Raw genomic sequence first — 21,820 nt, 5'->3', positions numbered from 1 at the left:
CCCTGAATGGCTTTGTCATGGACACATCAGTGAACAGTAATATTCAGCAGAGTAGACTAGACTAGATTAAAATGAAACATGAGGGGTGTCTGGGTGGCTCAGTCGCTTGAGCCTCCGACTTCAACTCGGGTCATGATCTCTCAGTGCGTGAGTTCGAGCCCCATGTTGGGCTCTGTGCTGACAGCTGGGAGCCTGGAGCCTGCTTTGGATTCTGGGTCTCCCTCTCTCTCTGCCTCTCCCATGCCCGTGCTCTTCTCTGTCTCTGTCTCTGTCTCTCTCAAAGAAAAATAAACACTAAAAATAAAAATAAAGGAAAAGAAACATGAAATAGGACTAAATCCACATAGTAGATATTTATCCTTCTGTACAACAGTAATAGCTGCTGACACTTGTAGAGCATCTACTGTATGTCCAGCGGTGTATCCCACAGCCTTCCTGTTTGATTCTTACACCACCTCTAGCAGGTAGGTAATATTATTTCCCCTATTTCATGCATTAGAAACCCGAGGACCGTAGAGCTGAAGTAACCTGCCCAGTCTCATTTCAAACAACAGCCAGAATTCAAATTCAGATCTACTTGATTCCAAAGCAAGCGCTTATAAGCACTGCCCCCACGTGGTGCATTTCATGTCTGCATCCCTGTGGACTGAACATGGTATCTATACATTTTTAGCTCATTGCTCTGTTCCTGGCTTTACTCTAAATGCTAATATCAAAATAATTACTAGGAAATGAACAAGAGAAAACATAAAGAATGCAGGAGATGTGGTATAAAAACAAAGATAGACGGTAGCTCATTCAGAATCAGTGTATTTTCACATGAGTCAGGAACAAAGCTTAAACCAGCTCTTCCTGCTGCCACTCCCGTTGCATTTCACACATCACTACCATTTGTAGATATCCACATCCCTAAGGTTTAAATACTATTCATTTGGCCGGTTGAATCCCCCTGACTTTCTAGCCTGCTTGAATAGCTGGCCATGGGAACACTTAGTTCTACATTAGAATTTTCTGCCACCAAGTGGTAATAGTGCTTCTTTGCACCATTGAGTAAATTTATCCTTACATTCCCTGTCTTTCATATGATTGTAACAAGTATTTATTATATGACTATTATGTATCAGAAACTGATTAGAATTTTTTGTTATATTTGTATCCAAGTTTATATTTCAGATTTAGAGAAGAACTAGTCACATAAAAGTGGTCCATGTGAATTCATAACTGTTTAGCCATATACCATTCAACTATACCAGTGGTTCCCAACCAGGGGTGATCCATCCCCTGCCCCCACTACCGGCACCTCAGGGTACATTTGTAATACCTGGAGACATTTTGGTTGTCACAACCGGACAGGGGAGCTGTTATTGGCATCTAGTAGGTAGAGGGCAGGGATCCTGCTAAACATTCTACAATGCACAGGAAGCCCCACACAATAAAGACTTACCCAGCCCAAAGTGTCGATAACTGTTGGAATGAAGAATCTTTGGACTCCACCTATTGAGAGCATGAAGTGGTGGGAGTGCTGTGTGTTGTACTGAAATGTTACGAATACACAGAAGCTGTGGCCATTGACGCTTCAAGATCTACAGTCTGGACAATCTGTAATCACACACATTCTCAAGTGAACAGAATGCCATTTTCTGACATACCTGCCACTGTTACCTCTTCTGTGCCATCCGGTGTGTTCGTTGGTACAGCGTCAGCCCCATGCCTTCAGTTCAGTTCTTTACAGTTTACATGTACCTTTACCATCTATGTTGAGCTGCAGCCAACTGGTTCACAAACCTCGACTGAACATGTTCTCTATAGCAAGGTGTCTAGCAGCCAGTGAACCCCATCAGTGACCCAGAAGCACTTTTTCCTTCCTTTATTTCACCAACCAGTGCTTTCTGAGCACTTGCCATCTGCCAGCAGTTCTGGCCCCAGGGACAGTGAGGTGAGCTAAACAAAATCTCTCCTTCCATAGAGCCCAGCAGGATGTAGATAAACATGTAACCAAGCCAGTGAATAAAGTAAGTGTCAAGTGACCTGGCTGGCTCCAGATCTATTTTTCGTAAGGTGGGCAGGAAAACCTCTCTGCGGAGCTTACGTTTTAAGCTAAAACCCAGAAGATGAGGCAGAGCAAGTAAGCCAGTCAGGAAAAGAGCATTTCAAGAACTGGGAACAGCACACGCAAAGCCCTTAAAATAGAAATGAGTGAATGAACGAAGGCCTGGGTGATGTTGATATATTATTAAATCCCTCCCCCCCCCCCGCCCCTATAGGCATGTAGTGTCCTGAGCTGCCTTAACTGGAGGTGATTGACGTATCAAATGTTAAGGTTTCTTCGTCTTCGAAAAAATAAAAATCCCAAAGAAACATATTTTTTTCACTTTCGTATTTCCATGAACACTTTTTGGATGTACTAGTGGCCCCTAACGAAAGAAGGAGACATCAAATTAATAACTTCCAATCATGAGGTTGTAAATTAATGAATAGGTGGTAAATAAGTCAAAGGCACAATGCACAAAGATCCCTTTGTCTGGATCCCCTCCTCTGATTATGAACCTGTCCTCACCCTCCATGCTATATCATGAAAAATGGGGGATGAAAGTGGGCTTGAATCTTGTCGTCACATTTAATGGTGCCCTTAAAGCATAAATCATGGTTTGAAAGCCAGGAAGCATCATATCATCATAAAGATAAATGAATAACTATTTTTAAGAATAAATACTAAAAATTACATTGTTAAAAACATGTTGAAGTTTGCATTTGTTTCCCACATCCATAGATTAGTAGGACTTGAAGGAGAATAGGGACCCACTGGACTAGTCCCTTCATTGTCGGAGAGAGTGCGGAAAGTTCCAGCATCTCCCCTGCTGCTCCAGAGCGGTTGTGGCAGAGCCTTAGTCTTCACATTGCTGTCAAGCACTCTTTTATTAGAGAATCCAAGTTGCCTCTCTTTGGTTCATTTGGCCAATTGTATAATTTTATCTTAATTATGTGTAAAGTTAATATAAAGTGAAAGAATACGGATATCTTGCTGACACTGTTAGAGAGGTTGAAAGACAAGGGGAAATAGCTACATGAAAAGGGGTGCTGATATTTTCAAAATTGCATATTGTGTTTTTATGGGTCTTATCAGCCTTAGTATATTCTTCCTGTGCATATAACTTAGCAAGATAATGATTGTTGTGTTCTTCACTGGATACCCAGAATCCATAGCACAGCATCTTCCTATAGAGGGCACTCCATCGATGTCCAGTGTTCACTGGATGAATGTGTGCATAGCTGTTTTAGGTCAGCGTGTGGCCATTTAAAGCATCAAAGCATTGAAGTTAAGCACTTTAATTCTCAATGAGCTTTACTTACAGCACCTTAGATGCCATTGGGAAATATGAATCATCACTGTCTTTGAAGATGGTCTTGAAGTTTCTTGTCCCTTGGAAAACAGTTGTACACCAAAAACAACAACAACAAAAACAAAAACACAAATGTGAAGCTGATGTGTTTTGCTCAGGTCCTCCTACTTATTTATTTCTAAAACCATGTTTTTCCTTTTAGAGAATGCCATGAAGAGTTTTTTTAATCATTTTCTTAGCATGTTTTTTTTAAAAAAAAGTTTTTAACATTTATTCATTTTTGAGAGAGAGAGAGAGCATGAGTGGGGCAGGGGCAGAGAGAGAGACACACAGAATCTGAAGCAGGCTCCAGTCTCTGAACTTTGAGCACAGCACCAATGCGGGGCTCGAACTCATGGACCGTGAGATCGTGACCTGAGATGAACTTGTACGCTTAACAGCTTGAGCCACCCAGGTGTCCTATTAGCGTGTGTATACAGTACTTTACCACCTTAATTGCAGATTGTTTTAGATCTTTTTTATTTGCCTGTTCAAGCAAATATATGGTTTCAAAAGTACTGCCCAAATGTGATACTACGTAGATCCTAAAATTCAAATGCATTAATTTGTTTTTTATTGGCCCCTGAACTCTGTCTCACAACAAAGTCTTATCCTTGTGTTACTTCAGGCACCCACCTACAAGTGTGGGTGTTGTGCTCATGGATGCTGGCCTATTGCTCCCTTAACAGAGGACTTCTTAGATCACCACCATCACTTCCCCAACTTGTTTGCCTCCTCCTCTATCAGAGATGTGCCTGTGAGAATGTTAAAGCATGACTGTCATGACTACATGACTGATAGCCACGAAGTCTATGAAAGTCCTCAGACAACCTTGAATAACCATTGAGAGATCCAGCACCCCTCAGGTGCCTCTGGTTTGTCTTGGAAGATAGACTATAAAGCAAATTAAATGAAAAATTTACATATGTAACTTATAAATTCCTATATGTAACTAATAAATATCATTACATTATTTAGAAGAAAAATAAGAATTTTTGATTCTTTTCAAATTACAGCTTGGGCATAGTAAACAATCAAGTATAAGGAGCTCACAAGATTTCCAGTTAAATAGTTTCAATAATCCTCCAGGAAAGTATCAGGTAAGCATGATTTTTTTTTTTTTTTTTAGAAAACTAAGACTAGTTATTTGTAATATTTAAAATCCCAAACTATGTGATTCTTTAAGTGAAAATGAACTATTATGTTGTTTTTCTCAATATCAAAATACATGAATTCAACAAATATGTGCCTATACTTTCTAAGGACTGGAGATACATAAGTAAATAAAATAGATGAAGTCTTGGCATCCCAGAGCTTAGAGTCTACATGTTCATTGTAAAAGGCTTATATGTTCATTGTAAAAAGTCTATCCTCACAAAAAAACATACAGGAGAGAATAAAGTGTACCTCAAAACCCACTACTGAGATTTAAAGACTAACTGTATATATAATATATAAAGGAGTTAATAGTACTTAAATAATGGCTAACAGTTTTTCACTTCACAAAACATATATTTATATTAATTTTAATGGATGTATGGTACTCTTTGTACAAATATATGATAATTAAAATAATTTCCTATTGATGGAACTTTAATGGTTTTTTTCTACTATTGTAAGTAGTACTACTATGAACATTGTCCATGCACCCAGTTACATCCTTAGAATGAGTTCTTAAAAGTGGAATTTTACTGTCCACCATTTAATTTGGGGTTTAGAGAGTTAGATTTGGTTTAACTATACATCCACCCAGGACTTCCTGCACATGGTACTGAACCTCCTGCATTTCCAACATTCTCATGGTTGAAGCCCAGATGGGGGAAAACTTTGTTACATTGAAACTAGACATTCCAGTGCACTGGGAGGGGCAAGATGGTGGAGGAGCCTGGAAGTTCTCGGCTTCTCTCATCCCTGAAATGCAGTTAGATCAGCACAACCCATTTTTCACACCTGGAAAATTGATGTTAGGATTAACAAAACAATCTGCTTAACTTGAACCACAGAACTCAGCATGTACATGGCACAGAGAGGTGAACTGGGGGAGAGAGAAGCTGTGAAGGGTAGGGAGCTGTTTTTGTTTGCAGAGAGAGGACAGAGACAGGCGGTATAGTATAGGAAGAGCACTCCCCCTGAAAGTAGATGGAGAGAAAGAGAAAGAGTGAAAACACCCACAATGGATTGAACAGAAAAGGGAGAAAGGAGAAAGAAGAGGGTTTCAGTACCACTAGGACTGTATAAACAGGGGAACACAGAGTTGGAAACTCCTCAGCTCAATACCTGGCAGAGCTCTGATAGGGAGTTCTGACAGAGCTCTGAATCCCTAGGAGCATACAGTGAGGTCTGAGGGGTCCATGGGCCGCAGGGGAGAAGCCGTTCCTCTGCTAGGAGGGCATTTGGTGGAGGCCATACAACCTCCCCATAGGAAAAGGTCCCAGTGGACCCCAGAGAACAGCCATGTTTTCTGGTATTGGAACAAAGATGCCAGGGCATGGTTAAACCTGGTGCTAGCTGTGTGTTGTGTTTTGCCATAATCTCTGAGCCTCTGCTGCCGTGTGAGCACATGAACTTTTCCTGGGGCAAGCAGGCACCCAGCCACATTCTCTGAACCTCTGCAAGAGCGCTGCCACACTGATGTTACCTGGGGCAAGCTAGCACCTGGCCATTGCCCGGTGAGACCCTCCCTCAGAATGTTGGAGGGGGTCCAAGCTGTAGGGCTCTCAGAAGTGAGGGGTTTGGAAACACAGCCCCATCTGAGATAAAATTTGGGAGAGAGGTGCCTGGCAGGCTGACAGCTTGGACACAGTGTAGAAGCAGGGAGCAGACAGAAGCCAGAGACAAAGGAGGGGTGCTTGATGGCCACTGAGTGAGAGCATAGAATTCTGGTGCTAGAGACTGTGAAGCTGGGCGATGCCATTTTTACCTCTCCCACACCTGTGCATAAACACACATGCACACCACACCTATACACCCCATTAAGCTAAGCAGCACCACCTAGTGGAGAACGGAGCTGTTACACCAAGCCCTACCCAATTGCGCCTTCCAAGAACATGCCCTAGAGGACCACCACAAGTCTCTCCGCCTGCTTACTACACAGACTATAAAGTGCATCCTAGTTAGATTTTTAGGGAAAACTGGATGTAATTTATTTTGGATTTCGTTATGTTCTCTGGTCCATCTATTCTTTTTTTTGTTTTTTTCTTTTCTTATTCTTGGATACAGAAAGAGAAAAATTTATTTTTTTTTTTCAGTTTAAGACTTTTAAAAATATTTTTACTACACTTTTTCTTTTTTGTAAAATTTTAAATTCTATTTTTAATTCTATTTTAAATTCGTTTCATTTTATTTTATTGTATAATTTTTAAACATTTTAAAATTTGTTCTTACCTTTTTTCTTTCCCTTTTTTCTCTATTCTATCAAGTTTCTTTCAAAACCAACTCAAAACATATCTAGGATCTAGCTCCCTTTATTTAATTTTTTGTGTTGTTTTTAACTTTATAATTTTATTTTTTATTTTACTAATTCATTTTCTTCTTCCAAAATGACAAAATGAAGGAATTCACCGCAAAAGAAAGAACTGGAAGAAATGACAGCCAGGGACTTAATCAACACAGATATAAGCAAGATGTCTGAACTAGTATTTAGAATCATGATGATAAGAACTAGCTGGGTTTGAAAAAAGCATAAATCCCTTTCTGCAGAGATGAAAGAAGTAAAATCTAGTCAGGATGAAATTAAAAATGCTACAACTGGGGCGCCTGGGTGGTTCAGTCGGCTAAGCGTCCGACTTCAGCCCAGGTCACGATCTCGCAGTTCGTGGGTTCGAGCCCCACCTCGGGCTCTGTGCTGACAGCTCAGAGCCTGGAGCCTGTTTCAGATTCTGTGTCTCCCTCTCTCTCTGACCCACCCCACCCCGTTCATGCTCTATCTCTCTCTGTCTCAAAAATAAATAAATGTTTAAAAAAATTTTAAAAAAATGCTATAACTGACATGCTATGTTGAATGGATGCCACGGCAGCATGGATGGATGAGGCAGAGCAGTGAATCAGCAATACAGAAGACAAAATTGTGGAAAATAATGAAGTAGAGAAAAAAGAGGGAAACTAAGGCAAAAGAATGATACAAGAATTTGAGAACTCCGTGACTCATTAAAAAGGAATAACATCCAAATCATAGGAATCCCAGAAGATGAAGAGAGAGAAAAAGGGGTAGAAGGCTTATGTGAGCAAACCATAATGGAAAATGTTCCTAACCTGGGGAAAGACAAAGACATTGAAATCCAAGAAGCGCAGAGAGCTCCCATTAGATTGAACAAAAACCAACCATCAACAAGGCATATCATGGTCAAATTCACAAAATACACAGACAAGGAAAGAATTACAAAAGCAGCAAGGAAAAAAAAAATACTTAACCTACAAGGGCAGACAGATCAGGTTCACAGCAGACCTATCCACAGAAACTTGGCAGGCTAGAAAGGAGTGGCAGGATATATTCAACATGCTGAATTGGAAAAAATATACAGTCAAGAATTGTTTATCCAGCAAGGCTGTCATTCGAAATAGGAGAGATAAAGAGTTTCCCAGACAAACAAAAACTAAAGAAGTTCATGACCACTAAACCAGTCCTGCAAGAAATTTTAAGGGGGACTTTCTGAGGGGAGAAAAGATGAAGCAAAACAAAACAAAACAAAAGAAAACAAAAAATACCAAAACCAACAAAGACTAGAAAGGACCAGAGAACACCACCAGAAACTCCAGCTCTACAAGAAACATAATGGCAATAAATTCATATCTTTCAGTATTCACTCTAAATGTCAATGGACTAAATGCTCCAATCAAAAGACAAAGGGTATCAAAATGGATAAGAAAACAAGATCCATCTATATGCTGTTTACAAGAGATCCACTTTAGACCTAAAGACACCTTCAGATTGAAAGTAAGGGGATGGAGAAACATCTATTGTGCTAATGGTTGCCAAAAGAAAGCTGGAGTAGTCATTCTTGTATCAGACAATCTAGATTTTAAAATAAAGACTGTAACAAGAAGTGAGGAAGGGAATCATATCATAATTAAGGGGTATATCCACCAAAAGACCTAACAATTGTAAACATTTATGCCCACAACCTGAGAGAACCCAAATATATAAATCAGTCAATCACAAACATAAAGAAACTCCTTGATAATAATACCATAATAGCAGGGGACTTCAACACCCCACTTACAACAATGGACAGATCATCCAAGCATAAAATCAACAAGGAAACAATGGCTTTGAATTACACACTGGACCAGATGGACTTAACAGATATATTCAGAACATTTCATCCTAAAGCAGTGGAATACACATTCATCTTGAGTACACATGGAACATTCTCCAGAATAGATCACATACTAGGACACAAATCAGGCCTCAACAAGTACAAAAAGATCAAGATCATACCATGCATATTTTTAGACCACAACACTATGAAACTCAAAATCGACTACAAGAAAAAAATTGGAAAGACAATGAATACTTGGAGATTAAAGAACTTCCTACTAAATAAGGAATGGGTTAACCAAGAAGTTAAAGAGGAAATTAAAAAGTACATGGAAGCCAATTAAAATAACATGACGGCCCAAAACCTCTGGGATGCAGAGAAAGCAGTCATAAGAGGGAAGTATATAGCAATCCAGGCATTCCTAAAGAAGGAAGAAAGGTCTCAGATACACAACCTAACATACACCTTAAAGACCTGGAAAAAGAACAGCAAATAAAACCCCAAACAAGCAGAATATGGGAAATAATAAAGATTAGAGCAGAAGTCAATGCTGTCGAAACCAACAACAACAACAACAACAACAACAACAACAACAACAACAAAACAGTAGAGCAGATCAATGAAACCAAGATCTGGTTCTTGGAAAGAATTAACAAAATTGATAAACCATTAGCCAGTTGAATCAAAAAGAAAAAGGAAAGGACCCAAATAAATAAAATCAAGAATGAAAGAGGAGAGATCACAACCAACACAGCAGAAATGAAACCAATAATAAGAGAATATTATGAACAATTATATGCCAATAAATTGGGCAATCTGAAAGAAATGGACAAATCCCTAGAAACATATAAAATACCAAAACTGAAACCGGAAGAAATAGGAAATTTGAACAGACCCATAACCAGTAAAGAAATCGAATTAGTAATCCAAAATCTCCCAACAAACAAGAGTCTAGGGCTGGATGGCTTTCCAGGGGAATTCTACCAAACATTTAAAGAAGAGTTAACACCTACTTTTGGAAGCTGTTCCAAAAACTGGAAATGGAAGGAAAACTTCCAAACTTATTCAAGTGGGATCGTGGTGAATGATTCTTTTAATGTATTGTTGAATCCAGTACAGGGCTGAGTCAATATCCGCAAAACAATCAATGTGGTGCATCACATCAATAAAAGAAAGAATAAAAACCACACGATCCTCTCAATAGATGCAGAATAAGCATTTGACAGAATACAGCATCATTTCTTGATAAAAACCCTCAAGAACATAGGGATGGAAGGATCAGACCTCAAGATCATAAAGGCCATATACAAAAGACCCACAGCTAATATCCTTAATGCAGAAAAACAGAACTTTCCCCCAAGGTCAGGAACATGACAGGGGTGTCCACTTTCACCACTGTTTTTTAACATAGTTGGAAGTCCTAGCCTCAGCAATCTGACAACACAAAGATATAAAAGTCATCCAAATCAGCCAGGAGGAAGTCAAACTTCGACTTTTCTCAGATGACATGATACTCTGTATGGAAAACCCAAAAGATTTCAACCAAAAACGTCTAAAGCTGATCTATGAATTCAGCAAAGTCACAGGATTTACAATCAATGCACAGAAATTGGTTGCATTTCGATACCCCCATAATGAAGCAGCAGATAGAGAAATCAAGGAATCAGTACCATTTATAATTGTACCACAAAACATAAAATACCTAGGAATAAAGCTAACCGAAGAGGTGAAAAATCTATACACCGAAAACTATAAAAAGTTTATGAGAGAAACTGAAGAAGACACCAAAAAAAGGGGGGCAATATTCCATGTTCATGGATTGGAGAAACAAATATTGCTAAAATGTCAATAGTACCCAAAGCAATCCCTATAAGAATAACACCAGCATCCTTTACAGAGCTACGACAAACAATCCTAAAATTTGTATGGAACCAGAAAAGACCCTGAATAGCTAAAGCAGTTCTGAAAAAGAAAACCAAAGCTGGAGGCATCACAATTCCAGACTTCAAAATGTATTACAAATCTGTAATCATAAAGACAGTATGGTACTGGCACAAAAACGGACACATAGATCAGTGGAACAGAGTAGAGAACCCAGAAATGGACCTGCAAACATATAGCCAACTAATCTTTGATGGAGCAGGAAAGAATATCTAATGGAATAAAGACAGTATCTTTAAAAATGGTGCTGGGAAAACTGGACACTGACATGCATAAGAATGAACCTGGACCACTTTCTTACACCATACACAAAAATAAACTCAAAATGGATGAAAGACCTAAACATAAGACAGGAAGCCGTCAAAATCCTAGAGGAGAAATCAGGAAAAAACCTCTTTGACCTTGGCCACAGCAACTTCTTACTCAACATATCTCTGGATGCAAGGGAAACAAAAGCAAAAATGAACTACTGGGACCTCATCAAAACAAAAAGCTTCTGCACAGCAAAGGAAACAATCAGCAAAACTAAAAGGCAACCAATGGAATGGGAGAAGTTATTTGCAAATGACATATCAGATAAAGGATTAGTATCCAAAATCTATAAAGAACTTATCAAACTCAACACCCAAAAACCAAATAATCCCGTGAAGAAATGTGCAAAAGACATGAATAGGCACTTTTCTAAAGAAGACATCCAGATGGCAAACAGACACATGAAAAAATCTTCAACATCACTCATCATCAGGGAAAACAAATCAAAACCACAATGAGATACCACCTCACACCTGTTAGAATGGTTAAAATTAACAACTCAGGCAACAATGGATGTTGGCGAGGATGTGGAAGAAGAGAAACCCTTTTGCACTCCTGGTGGGAATGCAAACTGGTACAGCCACTCTGGAAGACATTACGGAGGTTCCTCAAAAAATTAAAAAATAGAACTACCCTAAGACCCAGCAATTGCGCTACTAGGTATTTATCCAAATGATATAGGTATGCTGTTTTGAAGGGGTACATATACTCTAATGTTTATCGCAGTGCTATGGACAAGAGACAAACTATGGAAAGAGCCCAAATGTCCATTGACAGATGAATGGATAAAGAAGATGTGGAGTGTGTGTGTATACACACACACACACACACACACACACACACACACACACACTGGAATATTACTCAGCAATCAAAAATAATGAAATCTTGCCATTTGCGAAGATGTGGATGGAACTATAATGTATTACTCTAAGCAAAATTAGAGAAAGACAAATATGACTTCACTCATATGAGGACTTTAAGATACAAAACAGATGAACATAAGGGAAGGGAAACTAATATAAAAACGGGGAAGGGGAAAAACATAAGAGACTCTTAAATATAGGGAACAAACTGAGGGTTACTGGAGGGATCATGGGTGGGGGAAGGGCTAAATGGGCAAAGGGCATTAAGGAAGACACTTGTTGCGATGAACACTGGGGGTTATATGTAGGGAGTGAATCACTGCATTCTACTCCTGAAATCATTATTGCACTATATGTTAATGTAAATTTTAAAAAATAGAAGTAATGCACTAAAAAAAAAAGAAACTAGACGTTTCTGAATTATTAGCAAGTATAAAATCAAAACTACCTTTCTTGGTAAGGGAGGTCAAAACATAAATGAGTGTATGTTTGCTTAATTTGCCATTTCCACATCCAGCACTATACACACCGTCAACCTCCTCAAATGAAAGGCATTGTTTTGCTCTACTACTTTGCAAGTAAAATATAAGCAGTAAACATCAAGGGGTAGATGTGTTTTCTAAGCCTATTCTTTTCTCAAGAATTAACTTGTGAGTCATTAGCTCTGGTAATGTAAAAATTGCTGTAATAATTTGCCAATAGTGTGCATTCCATGCCAGATAAATCCTCTTAGTCTTTGCTAGCATTACTTCTAAGGTCCTTGCAGGGGAAAGACCCAGACAGTTATTCCAAATGAAAGATTTGTCATAAACATAAAACTGAGCTGGGTTTCTCCTTTGTCTAGAAAATTATGAAGAGGCTCATTAAAAGATACGTCTTACAAGCCCAGATAGACCGGGAGAGTGACGACGTGAATGAAGGTGAGCTGAACAGGGACCAGCCGGCCCCTGAGCCTGAGTGTGGGTGCAGCCCTGATGTAGAGCTGGAGGAAAGCTGGAGAGAGCGGTTTGGGGAGGATGAGCCTCCTAGGGAAGAGAGGGAGGGTCTCACCAACCGTCAGCGCTACTAAATAGTGTCGGAAAATAGGCTGTTTTTCCAGAGTTGGGGCAGGTGTCACTTGCGACATAAGTAACTGTTGCTTTTGGGGAGTGGCTTGCAGGGATGAGGAAGTGGTTGGGAAAAGTAAAAGGCTCTTGCCCCCAATCCTGCAAACATTTGCCATGAATGTTTCTTTTTTACTAGAGAATCTAGTAAAGATACTCAGATTCCTCAGTGTCTTTTAAGTTGGGTTGACCTGACAAGATGTAAGTTTTGGGACCTGCAACAGTAATGACTGTGGCTTTCTCAGTAGAAGGCACTACCATCAAGTGCTACCCCTGTGACTGTTCAAAACTAATAGGTCCTCAAGTCAGCAGATTTCCTCAGAGTCCAACGGAGTTGGCACCTCTTCCAATTTCCTTGGGACTTTTGTTATCATTTTTTCTCTATAACCTTTTCATTAACCAAAAGCTTTAGCTGAGAAAATTGAAACCTGCCCCCTTAGGAAGTTTTTTCCTTTGAAAGGATTCAAACTACAGATGTGTGTGGAACTGACTGATTTCATTCTGTTCCAGAATCACTAGTTTCTCTGCATTATACATTTATAGTTGACTTCCTATCTCTCTTGTTTTTTAAAGGGGAACTGAAGGAAATTAAACAGGACATCTCAAGCCTCCGCTATGAGCTCCTTGAAGAGAAAACTCAGAATTCAGAAGACCTCGCAGAACTTATTAGAAAACTTGGGGAGAAATTATCAACGGAACCAAAGCAAGAGGAAGGCAATAGATAATGCACAGATGTCCATTAAAAATCCTATTTATTTGTCTACTTGAAGCCATATTATTTTCCAGTTTATTTTTTAAGTGCCATTGTGACCATCTTTTAAACAAGAAAATGTCCAAAGATAACTTGGGAAATTCCATTATCTGAAACCCTAATATTTAATATTTTTGGTGATTAAATTTCATTGTTCAGGCTAAAGTTTGTGGATTATGGTGAAAATTATGCCCAACCATTTGATGTTTTCTTGAGCATAACAATCGTGATGCTGTGATTGCTATCTAGTGTCTGCCTGGGGATTGTCTTGGCTGGTAGGAGGCTGACACAGCACACTCTCCGTGTGGTCTTTACCTTGAAGGTGATTTCAGGTAACTGCTTGCCTGCCTTATGGATCCCCTGATGGTGACTTCCAGCCCTGAAATCTAGGGACAGATAATCTGTAGCTGTTTGGAAAATGCCATTTAATCATCTGCTCTAAGCCCTCACAGGATATGATTGGTAATATCTGTGCAAAATTGGGTTAAATCTTTCCTAAATTTGCCAGTTCACCTCTTTGGAAACGTTACACTTAACAGTGAAAAAGTGCTTCCTCTACTGAGCCCTGGGAACATGGTTTAGTTTGTGTGTGTATGTGCATGTGCATGTGCATATGCATACACACGCGAGTGCACATAGAAAAGTGTGTATGAAATGCTTGTCCTGTTTTCTTTTGTAGCCAATATGGACTCTCAAAACCTCTTTATCTTTTGATGTTTACTGTGACTGAAAAATTATTGTCCAAATAATGAATCCTTTATTGGAGAAGTATCAAAGTCACAACTGATTATGATTATTTGGTCCAATTATAGCATAATGTTGTGCTCTTTTTGAGACATTTACAGGTAAATCCCACATTTGGCATTGAGTATAGAGGAAACTGTGGAGGGAACTTGCAAATACTTACCTTTATTCTCAGTATGTTCTACCCTCTCTCAAAATATATGAAGCAGGGATGTGCGTTTGTAGGCATCCACGTAGGCTGCTCTTACGATGTGAAGCAATATCTACAACGATTAAAAGAGAGAGGTGAAGGTTCATCTTTTCAACTACACAGACTACCAACATTTAAATGATGCTGGGTATTAACTGGAAACGTTTCTTTAAATTCAGTAAAGAGAGGTTTCAAATGCAAATTTTTAACTTCATTTTAGAGATAAAATAGTCACAAAAATCTAGTTAGCCCCAACTTTGAGTTAATTTAAGTCAAAGTAGTTTTATGTAACCAGATCACAAAATGCAACTGAAATTTGCACTCAGTGATTTTGTATTTGTGGGTATCATTTACTGAGAAGTTATTTAGTAATACAGAAAAGGTAGGCTTTCAAATGTTTTGTGACAGTATTTGAGCCAGAAGTTGTAAAAATCAGCCTCATAGCAAATGCACTATTAGCAAGTTAAAATAACCTAACATCCACAAAGCTTTGTGTTGTGCCATGAAGGAGATTGGCCTCTATGCCAAGGGGTGCTCTGTGACAGCAAATGGGCTTGACTCCAAAGAATCTAGAAAAGATACTCCCACTACTCAGTGTCTTTTAAGTCGGGTTGACCTGACAAGATGAAAGTTTTGGGACCTGCAACAGGGATGCCTGTGGCTTTCTCAGTCATCAAGTGCTACCTCTGTGACTGTGCAAAACTAATATGTCCTGAAGTCAGTAGATTTCCTCAGAGTACAACGAAATTGGCACCTCTTCCAATTTCCTTTCAATTGGAACATGAAAAGAAACCAACCACGTTTTAAGAAAGGTTTTCAAAAATTCCAACAAGAGCTTAATTAAAGGCATATTGTCAGAGGATGGCCATAAGCATGACTATCCTGCACAAGTGTCAAGGCCATTGGCTTTAACTCTTGTATTCCTGTTGTAGTCAGCCTAACATATAAAAATAAAATGATTAATCAGATTAAATGTATTTGTTCATCCTGTTCTCTCGGTCATATTTCTGTGCTCAAATTCGGTGCTTTCTGGACGCTTGTAAGGAGGGCAGCACAGTGATGTCTGACTCTGACCATACAGCTGCTTCCTGGAGGCCAAGCCACAGTCACACCTCATAGCAGACCTACTACCAGTGAACAAAATGAAGTCCCACTGCCTCGTTTTACTCTGCTATTTGCATTACTCTGAAACTGAGAATTAACACAAATTCAGTATGGTTTTACTACGTATATCAAATGGGTGACCAGAATCTACTGTCTGCTTAAAACTTTGCTAGGGACCAAAAGTGAAAAATGAATGTCTGACCTCAAAGAGCTTACAGCCCAGTAAAGAAACAGGAGTATAAGAAGCACACAACTACAAGAAAGGTTTCCTGAGTCTCTACTGTGTGCAGGCACATGATAAGTGCTTTCCATGCATTATTGAATTTAATCTAACTTTATGCTGATAACAACTGTATGAGGTAAACACTATTAATACCCTTGTTTTAGAAATGAGAAAACTGAGGCTTTTAGAAACTAAGTAACTTAAATATAGAATAGGTGCCAGAGCTGGGAACAAAACCCAGACTTGCCTCACAACAGAGGCTTCGCATTTACCTGTGGTCTTGACAGAAAATACTGGAGTGTGGTTGTCTCACTGTAAAACTCACCTTTCAGTCTCCAGGTGAGGAAAAATGGGCTGTATCTGAACGCCGTAAAGTCCATTACTTGCCAATGCAGAGACAGACAATGGTGTTAATCATGGAAGGGTGTGGGTAAAGAGAAGATTTGGCTTTGAAAGGATTGCATATTAAAAAAAATAATAGATGGGGATGTACATTAGGGGGTGGAGACAGTGTGAGCAGGGCCAAGAGCTGGGCATGTGGGGGGGACACTAGGTTCTGCAGAAAGAAATAGTAAATCCAGTGGCTGTAACTTGGTGAGGAGAACAGATTGACTTTGAGAAGTCTGTCCTATCCATCCAGACCATGTGGCAGTATTTGCCAACCAGGCAGACCGACCAACCGGTAGCATCACTGTCGGGACCAATTTCCAGTTTCAGGCTGAGAGAAACTGAAGACTCCATAAAAATAGACTTTTTGCTCCTTTTCTGGCTTCTATTCTTGCAAGGAACTGGCATCCCCCTCTACACATGCCTCGAATGCAAACAGTGAATGTCGTCCATGTGAGAGACAAGAAGTTAACGATTTCTCTAGAACAGATAATATCTAAGAAAGGGCCGGGTAAGGATGACCAGATGAAGCTATTATACCTGTATTCCAGACCTCCAGAACTAAACATCTCAATGCTAAGACCTCCTGGCTCCAGGGAATAACAGCTGGGCCCTTGTCTTTGTTCTCACCAGTTCCTGGATGCCTGAGAGGACAGGTGCACCAGACCTAATCCTCAAAACAAAACAAAACAAAACAAAACAAAACAAAAAAACCCAGACCCGAACAAAGACAAGACTGTCTCCTTTATGAGTCTGCCAGACACTCGGTCCATACCTGCATTTTCTCTATACCTTCAATTAACTCTGCTTTCACCTCCTGCTGGCTCACGCTTCATTTCCATCCTTGGTGTGGCCCGGGACCCTCTTGGCTGGTCCTGAAGGACCTCCTCTGGGTCTCCTGGCCCAGCCTGCCAGCATCAAGGCCAAGGAAGAGACGTTTCTCCAAGTGACATTTAGGTATGAACTGCATTTGTTCTAACAAGCAGATATGACCTCCTTCTTCAGTCTGAAATTTTCCTTCATCATTGTGTGCCAATTGGGGGGTGGTGGTGGTTATGAGAGTCACGCCTATGGTCCCCACAGCTACACTGAATGGTGCCAGAGATGGGTTCCTACACTAGTTAGAGTCTCTGCCCTTTGGTATAAAGTGTGCAGATTGAGTCACTGGAGAAGCAGAAAAGAATATGAATTCCTAACCCACACCTCTACATTGTACTCAGGAACCCTATCTAATGAGCTTTCCAACTGAGCAAGTTACTCAAAGGTTGTGTAGGAGTATAGTCCAGCATCCTAACAGGGATGGAAGTTGAAAATAGCTAAACATCTGTTACTGTACAAAATGTTGACTCATAGTGTGAGACTTTACTTTTATATGTGACTAGCCTTCCACGAAAGCTCTGGAAGACCTGGCTAATTAACACAGATTATTTTTTTTCTAATCATTATAATGATTGACTGAATTTTCTTCTTTACTCTGTATATATTACAGCTACAGCCATGAAAGTCTCCACAGTCATTTTTTCAAGCATCTTCCCAGGATGAATTCAATGGTAACACCTAGTCACAAGTTATAAAAAACTCTTATGTTGGAATCAATTTTTGAGATTTTGGTACTGTTAAAAAGAAAACCATAGGCCCCAAATGGTGTCACTTAGTTAAGGCCCCACATCAGCAAACCAAGACTTAGTACCTAACCTAACTACAGCTTCAACCCCCAGGAATGTAACCTTTAACCAGTCAACATGGGGATTTCCTGGTAAGCACTAGGAAATGAACTGACAGTCTCCTTTAATTCCCCTTACAAGGGCGACCTTGCCTAAAATAATGGATTCTTTGCTAATTCCTTCTATTCCATTCCCCTTCTATCTTTAAAAACCTTTACTTTTTGGGGCGCCTGGGTGGCGCAGTCGGTTAAGCGTCCGACTTCAGCCAGGTCACGATCTCGCGGTCCGTGAGTTCGAGCCCCGCGTCAGGCTCTGGGCTGATGGCTCAGAGCCTGGAGCCTGTTTCCCATTCTGTGTCTCCCTCTCTCTCTGCCCCTCCCCTGTTCATGCTCTGTCTCTCTCTGTCCCAAAAATAAATAAATGTTGAAAAAAAAAATTTAAAAAAAAAAAAAAAACCTTTACTTTTGTGTAGCCCTTTGGAGCTCCCCTCTACCTGCTAGAGGGCTGCTGCCCGGTTGAAGAAGTGATTCATAGAGCCAGTTAAATCTTTAAAGTGTAATTGGTTGGGTTTTTGTTAGTTAACAAAAGCTAAGAGGAAATAGCTAGAGACACTGACCAACTGTATGATTTTTTTTTTTTTTTTTTTGCTTATGTCATGTGATGGATAACTTATCCAGGGTAAGTGGATCATAGGGCTATTGATTCATGTTTTTCAGACTCTTATGAAAATGACATATTAAGTAGCCACCTCATTCGATGTTAAGGGGAATTACACCTACCAGATCATGTTCATAACAGTTACACCTTAAGTACGATGTTATCTAGAACATTGAAGTAAAAACCATGAAAAAGAAGTAGGTACAAAATCTGAAAAAAATGTTCACCTTTCTTCTGTTTATAATGTCTATACTGCAAGCCATAGGCTTTTGTCACTGTCCACCAATAAACAGTAGGTAGACAGGCAGGTGCTCAAGGAAATGCACAAACATTATGAATTTCTTTCTAAATCGTTAGAAAAAACCTTAGTAATGACATTTGGGAAGTGAGTCTTGAACTCCACTATCTTGCATTTTTGTTCCAATCATTGTCCAGGAAAATAGAGTTTCATTTCACCATAAAGAATTATTTCAGAATAAAATAAGTTCACTCATTATCATGTCTCAGACTGAAAGAACTATAGCAACACTCTGCTTTTGCCTTAACCTTTTCAGTATGCTGCGATTTCGCCATCCGACATTTACCCTTCACTCTTCTTCAGAAAATGGACTAGCCTTTGGAATAATTGGAAAAGGTCAAATTTTGTGTTCCCTTATATTTCAAAAACTATTAACATGTTGCCATATTGTTGATATGACTTGTTATTGTAGAAGAAGGTATGTACACATATATACATCTATATAGTTTATCATAATATATAATATATATTCATAAAATGCACATCCAGTATATGCACATAATACACATATATGGTAAAATACATTTTCAAAGCATAGTTTTGAACCTACAAAAAACATTATGCTTATAAATATTGATTTGGTTTTTGATTCTTTTCTTCTCCTATCATTTCTTTCTTTTCATGATTCCAACTTTCTCTAGTCACTATATGTTACCTGCCACTCCTACAGTTATTTTCAGCCTGGTAGTTCAGAGTATAGGATCGAGACCCAGAATGTGTGGGCTTGAATGCCAGCTCTGAAGATTACCAGATGTGCATTCTTCCCTGAATTTCTTTTTTTTAATATATAATTTATTGTCAAATTGGTTTCCATACAACACCCAGTGCTCATCCCAACAGGTGTCCTCCTCAATGCCCATCACCCACTTTCCCCTCTCCCACACCCCCCATCAACCCTCAGTTTGTTCAGTATTTAAGAGTCTCTTATGGTTTGCCTCCTTCCCTCCCTGTAACTTTCCTCCCCCCTCCTCTCCCCCCGGTCTTCTGTTAGGTTTCTCAGGACCCACATAAGAGTGAAAACATATGGTATCTGTCTTTCTCTGCCTGACTTATTTCACTTAGCATAACACTCTCCGGTTCCATCCACGTTGCTACAAATGGGTAGATTTCATTCTTTCTCATTGCCAAGTAGTATTCCATTGTATATATAAACCACATCTTTATCCATTCGTCAGTTGATGGACATTTAGGCTCTTTCCATAATTTGGCTATTGCTGAAAGTGCTGCTATAAACATTGGGGTACAAGTGCCCCTGTGCATCAGCACTCCTGTATCCCTTGGGTCAATTCCTAGCAGTGCTCTTGCTGGGTCATAGGGTAGATCTATTTTTAATTTTTTGAGGAACCTCCACACTGTTTTCCAGAGCAGCTGCACCAATTCTCATTCCCACCAACAGTGCAAGAGAGTTCCCGTTTCTCCACATCCTCGCCAGCATCTGTAGTCTCCTGATTTGTTCATTTTAGCCACTCTGACCGGCGTGAGGTAGTATCTCAGTGTGGTTTTGATTTGTATTTCCCTGATGAGGAGCGACGTTGAGCATCTTTTCATGTGCCTGTTGGCCATCTGGATGTCTTCTTTAGAAAAGTGTCTATTCATGTCTTCTGCCCATTTCTTCACTGGGTTATTTGTTTTTCGGGTGTGGAGTTTGGTGAGTTCTTTATAGATTTTGAATACTAGCCCTTTGTCTGATATGTCATTTGCAAATATCTTTTCCCATTCTGTTCGTTGCCTTTTAGTTTTGTTGATTGTTTCCTTTGCAGTGCAGAAGCTTTTTATCTTCATGAGGTCCCAATAGTTCATTTTTGCTTTTAATTCCCTTGCCTTTGGAGATGTGTCAAGTAAGAAATGGCTGCACCTGAGGTCAGAGAGGTTTTTTCCTGCTTTCTCCTCTAGGGTTTTGATGGTTTCCTGTCTCACATTCAGGTCCTTCATCCATTTTGAGTTTATTTTTGTGAATGGTGTAAGAAAGTGGTCTAGTTTCATTCTTCTGCATGTTGCTGTCCAGTTCTCCCAGCACCATTTGTTAAAGAGACTGTCTTTTTTCCATTGGTTATTCTTCCCTGCTTTGTCAAAGATTAGTTGGCCATACATTTGTGGGTCCAATTCTGGAGTCTCTATTCTATTCCACTGGTCTATGTATCTGTTTTTGTGCCAATACCATGCTGTCTTGATGATTACAGCTTTGTAGTAGAGGCTAAAGTCTGGGATTGTGATGCCTCCTGCTTTGGTCTTCTTCTTCGATATTACTTTGGCTATTCGGGGTCTTTTGTGGTTCCATACAAATTTTAGGATTGCTTGTTCTAGCTCCGAGAAGAATGCTGGTGCAATTTTGATTGGGATTGCATTGAATGTGTAGATTGCTTTGGGTAGTATTGACATTTTAACAATATCTATTCTTCCAATCCATGAGCACGGAATGTTTTTCCATTTCTTTGTATCTTCTTCAGTTTCCTTCATAAGCTTCCTATAGTTTTCAGCATAGAGATCTTTTACATCTTTGGTTAGGTTTATTCCAAGGTATTTTGTGATTCTTGGTGCAATTGTAAATGGGACCAGTTTCTTTATTTGTCTTTCTGTTGCTTCATTATTGGTGTATAAAAATACAACTGATTTCTGTACATTAATTTTGTATCCTGAGACTGCTGAATTCATGTATCAGTTCTAGCAGACTTTTCTTCCCTGAATTTCTTAACTTTCCTGGGCCTCATTATCTAATTCTACAGGTAAGAAAGAAGAAAACCTAACATTATCTCCTTCATTAGGTTTTTGTAGGGATTAAATGAGTTCATATATCTTAGACTCAGAAAATAGTGCTTGGCAAATATCCACATTCAGCCAATGTTAGCAATTGTAGAGAAAGGATGTGGCTCTTGAATTCCTTTTCTACATTGTTTTATACCACCCCCTCTTAAACCTCATAAAATCTAATAAAATTTAGGTTT

At 39.4% G+C, this 21,820-nt stretch overlaps 1 protein-coding gene across 8 annotated transcripts in view; it reads left to right on the top strand.

The window, feature by feature from the left end:
- TRPC6 (transient receptor potential cation channel subfamily C member 6) overlaps positions 1-15,518 on the top strand; it is a 129,273-nt gene extending 113,755 nt beyond the window's left edge. For 6 of the 8 annotated variants that reach the window (XM_030331421.1, XM_030331422.1, XM_030331419.1 and 3 more), the window contains 4 exons: positions 500-655; positions 4,397-4,480; positions 12,602-12,677; positions 13,434-15,518. In XM_030331421.1, the coding sequence (XP_030187281.1) occupies positions 500-655; positions 4,397-4,480; positions 12,602-12,677; positions 13,434-13,585 (468 nt within the window). In that variant the 3' untranslated portion in view covers positions 13,586-15,518. The remainder of the gene's footprint in view (positions 1-499; positions 656-4,396; positions 4,481-12,601; positions 12,678-13,433) is intronic. The other 2 variants (XM_030331420.1, XM_030331423.1) reach the window with 2 other exon arrangements.
- The last annotated feature ends 6,302 nt before the right edge of the window (positions 15,519-21,820 follow it).

The sequence above is a fragment of the Lynx canadensis genome, chromosome D1, assembly GCF_007474595.2.
Source record: "Lynx canadensis isolate LIC74 chromosome D1, mLynCan4.pri.v2, whole genome shotgun sequence".
NCBI lineage: Eukaryota > Metazoa > Chordata > Mammalia > Carnivora > Felidae > Lynx > Lynx canadensis.
This window is presented reverse-complemented; position numbering and strand designations above follow the sequence as displayed.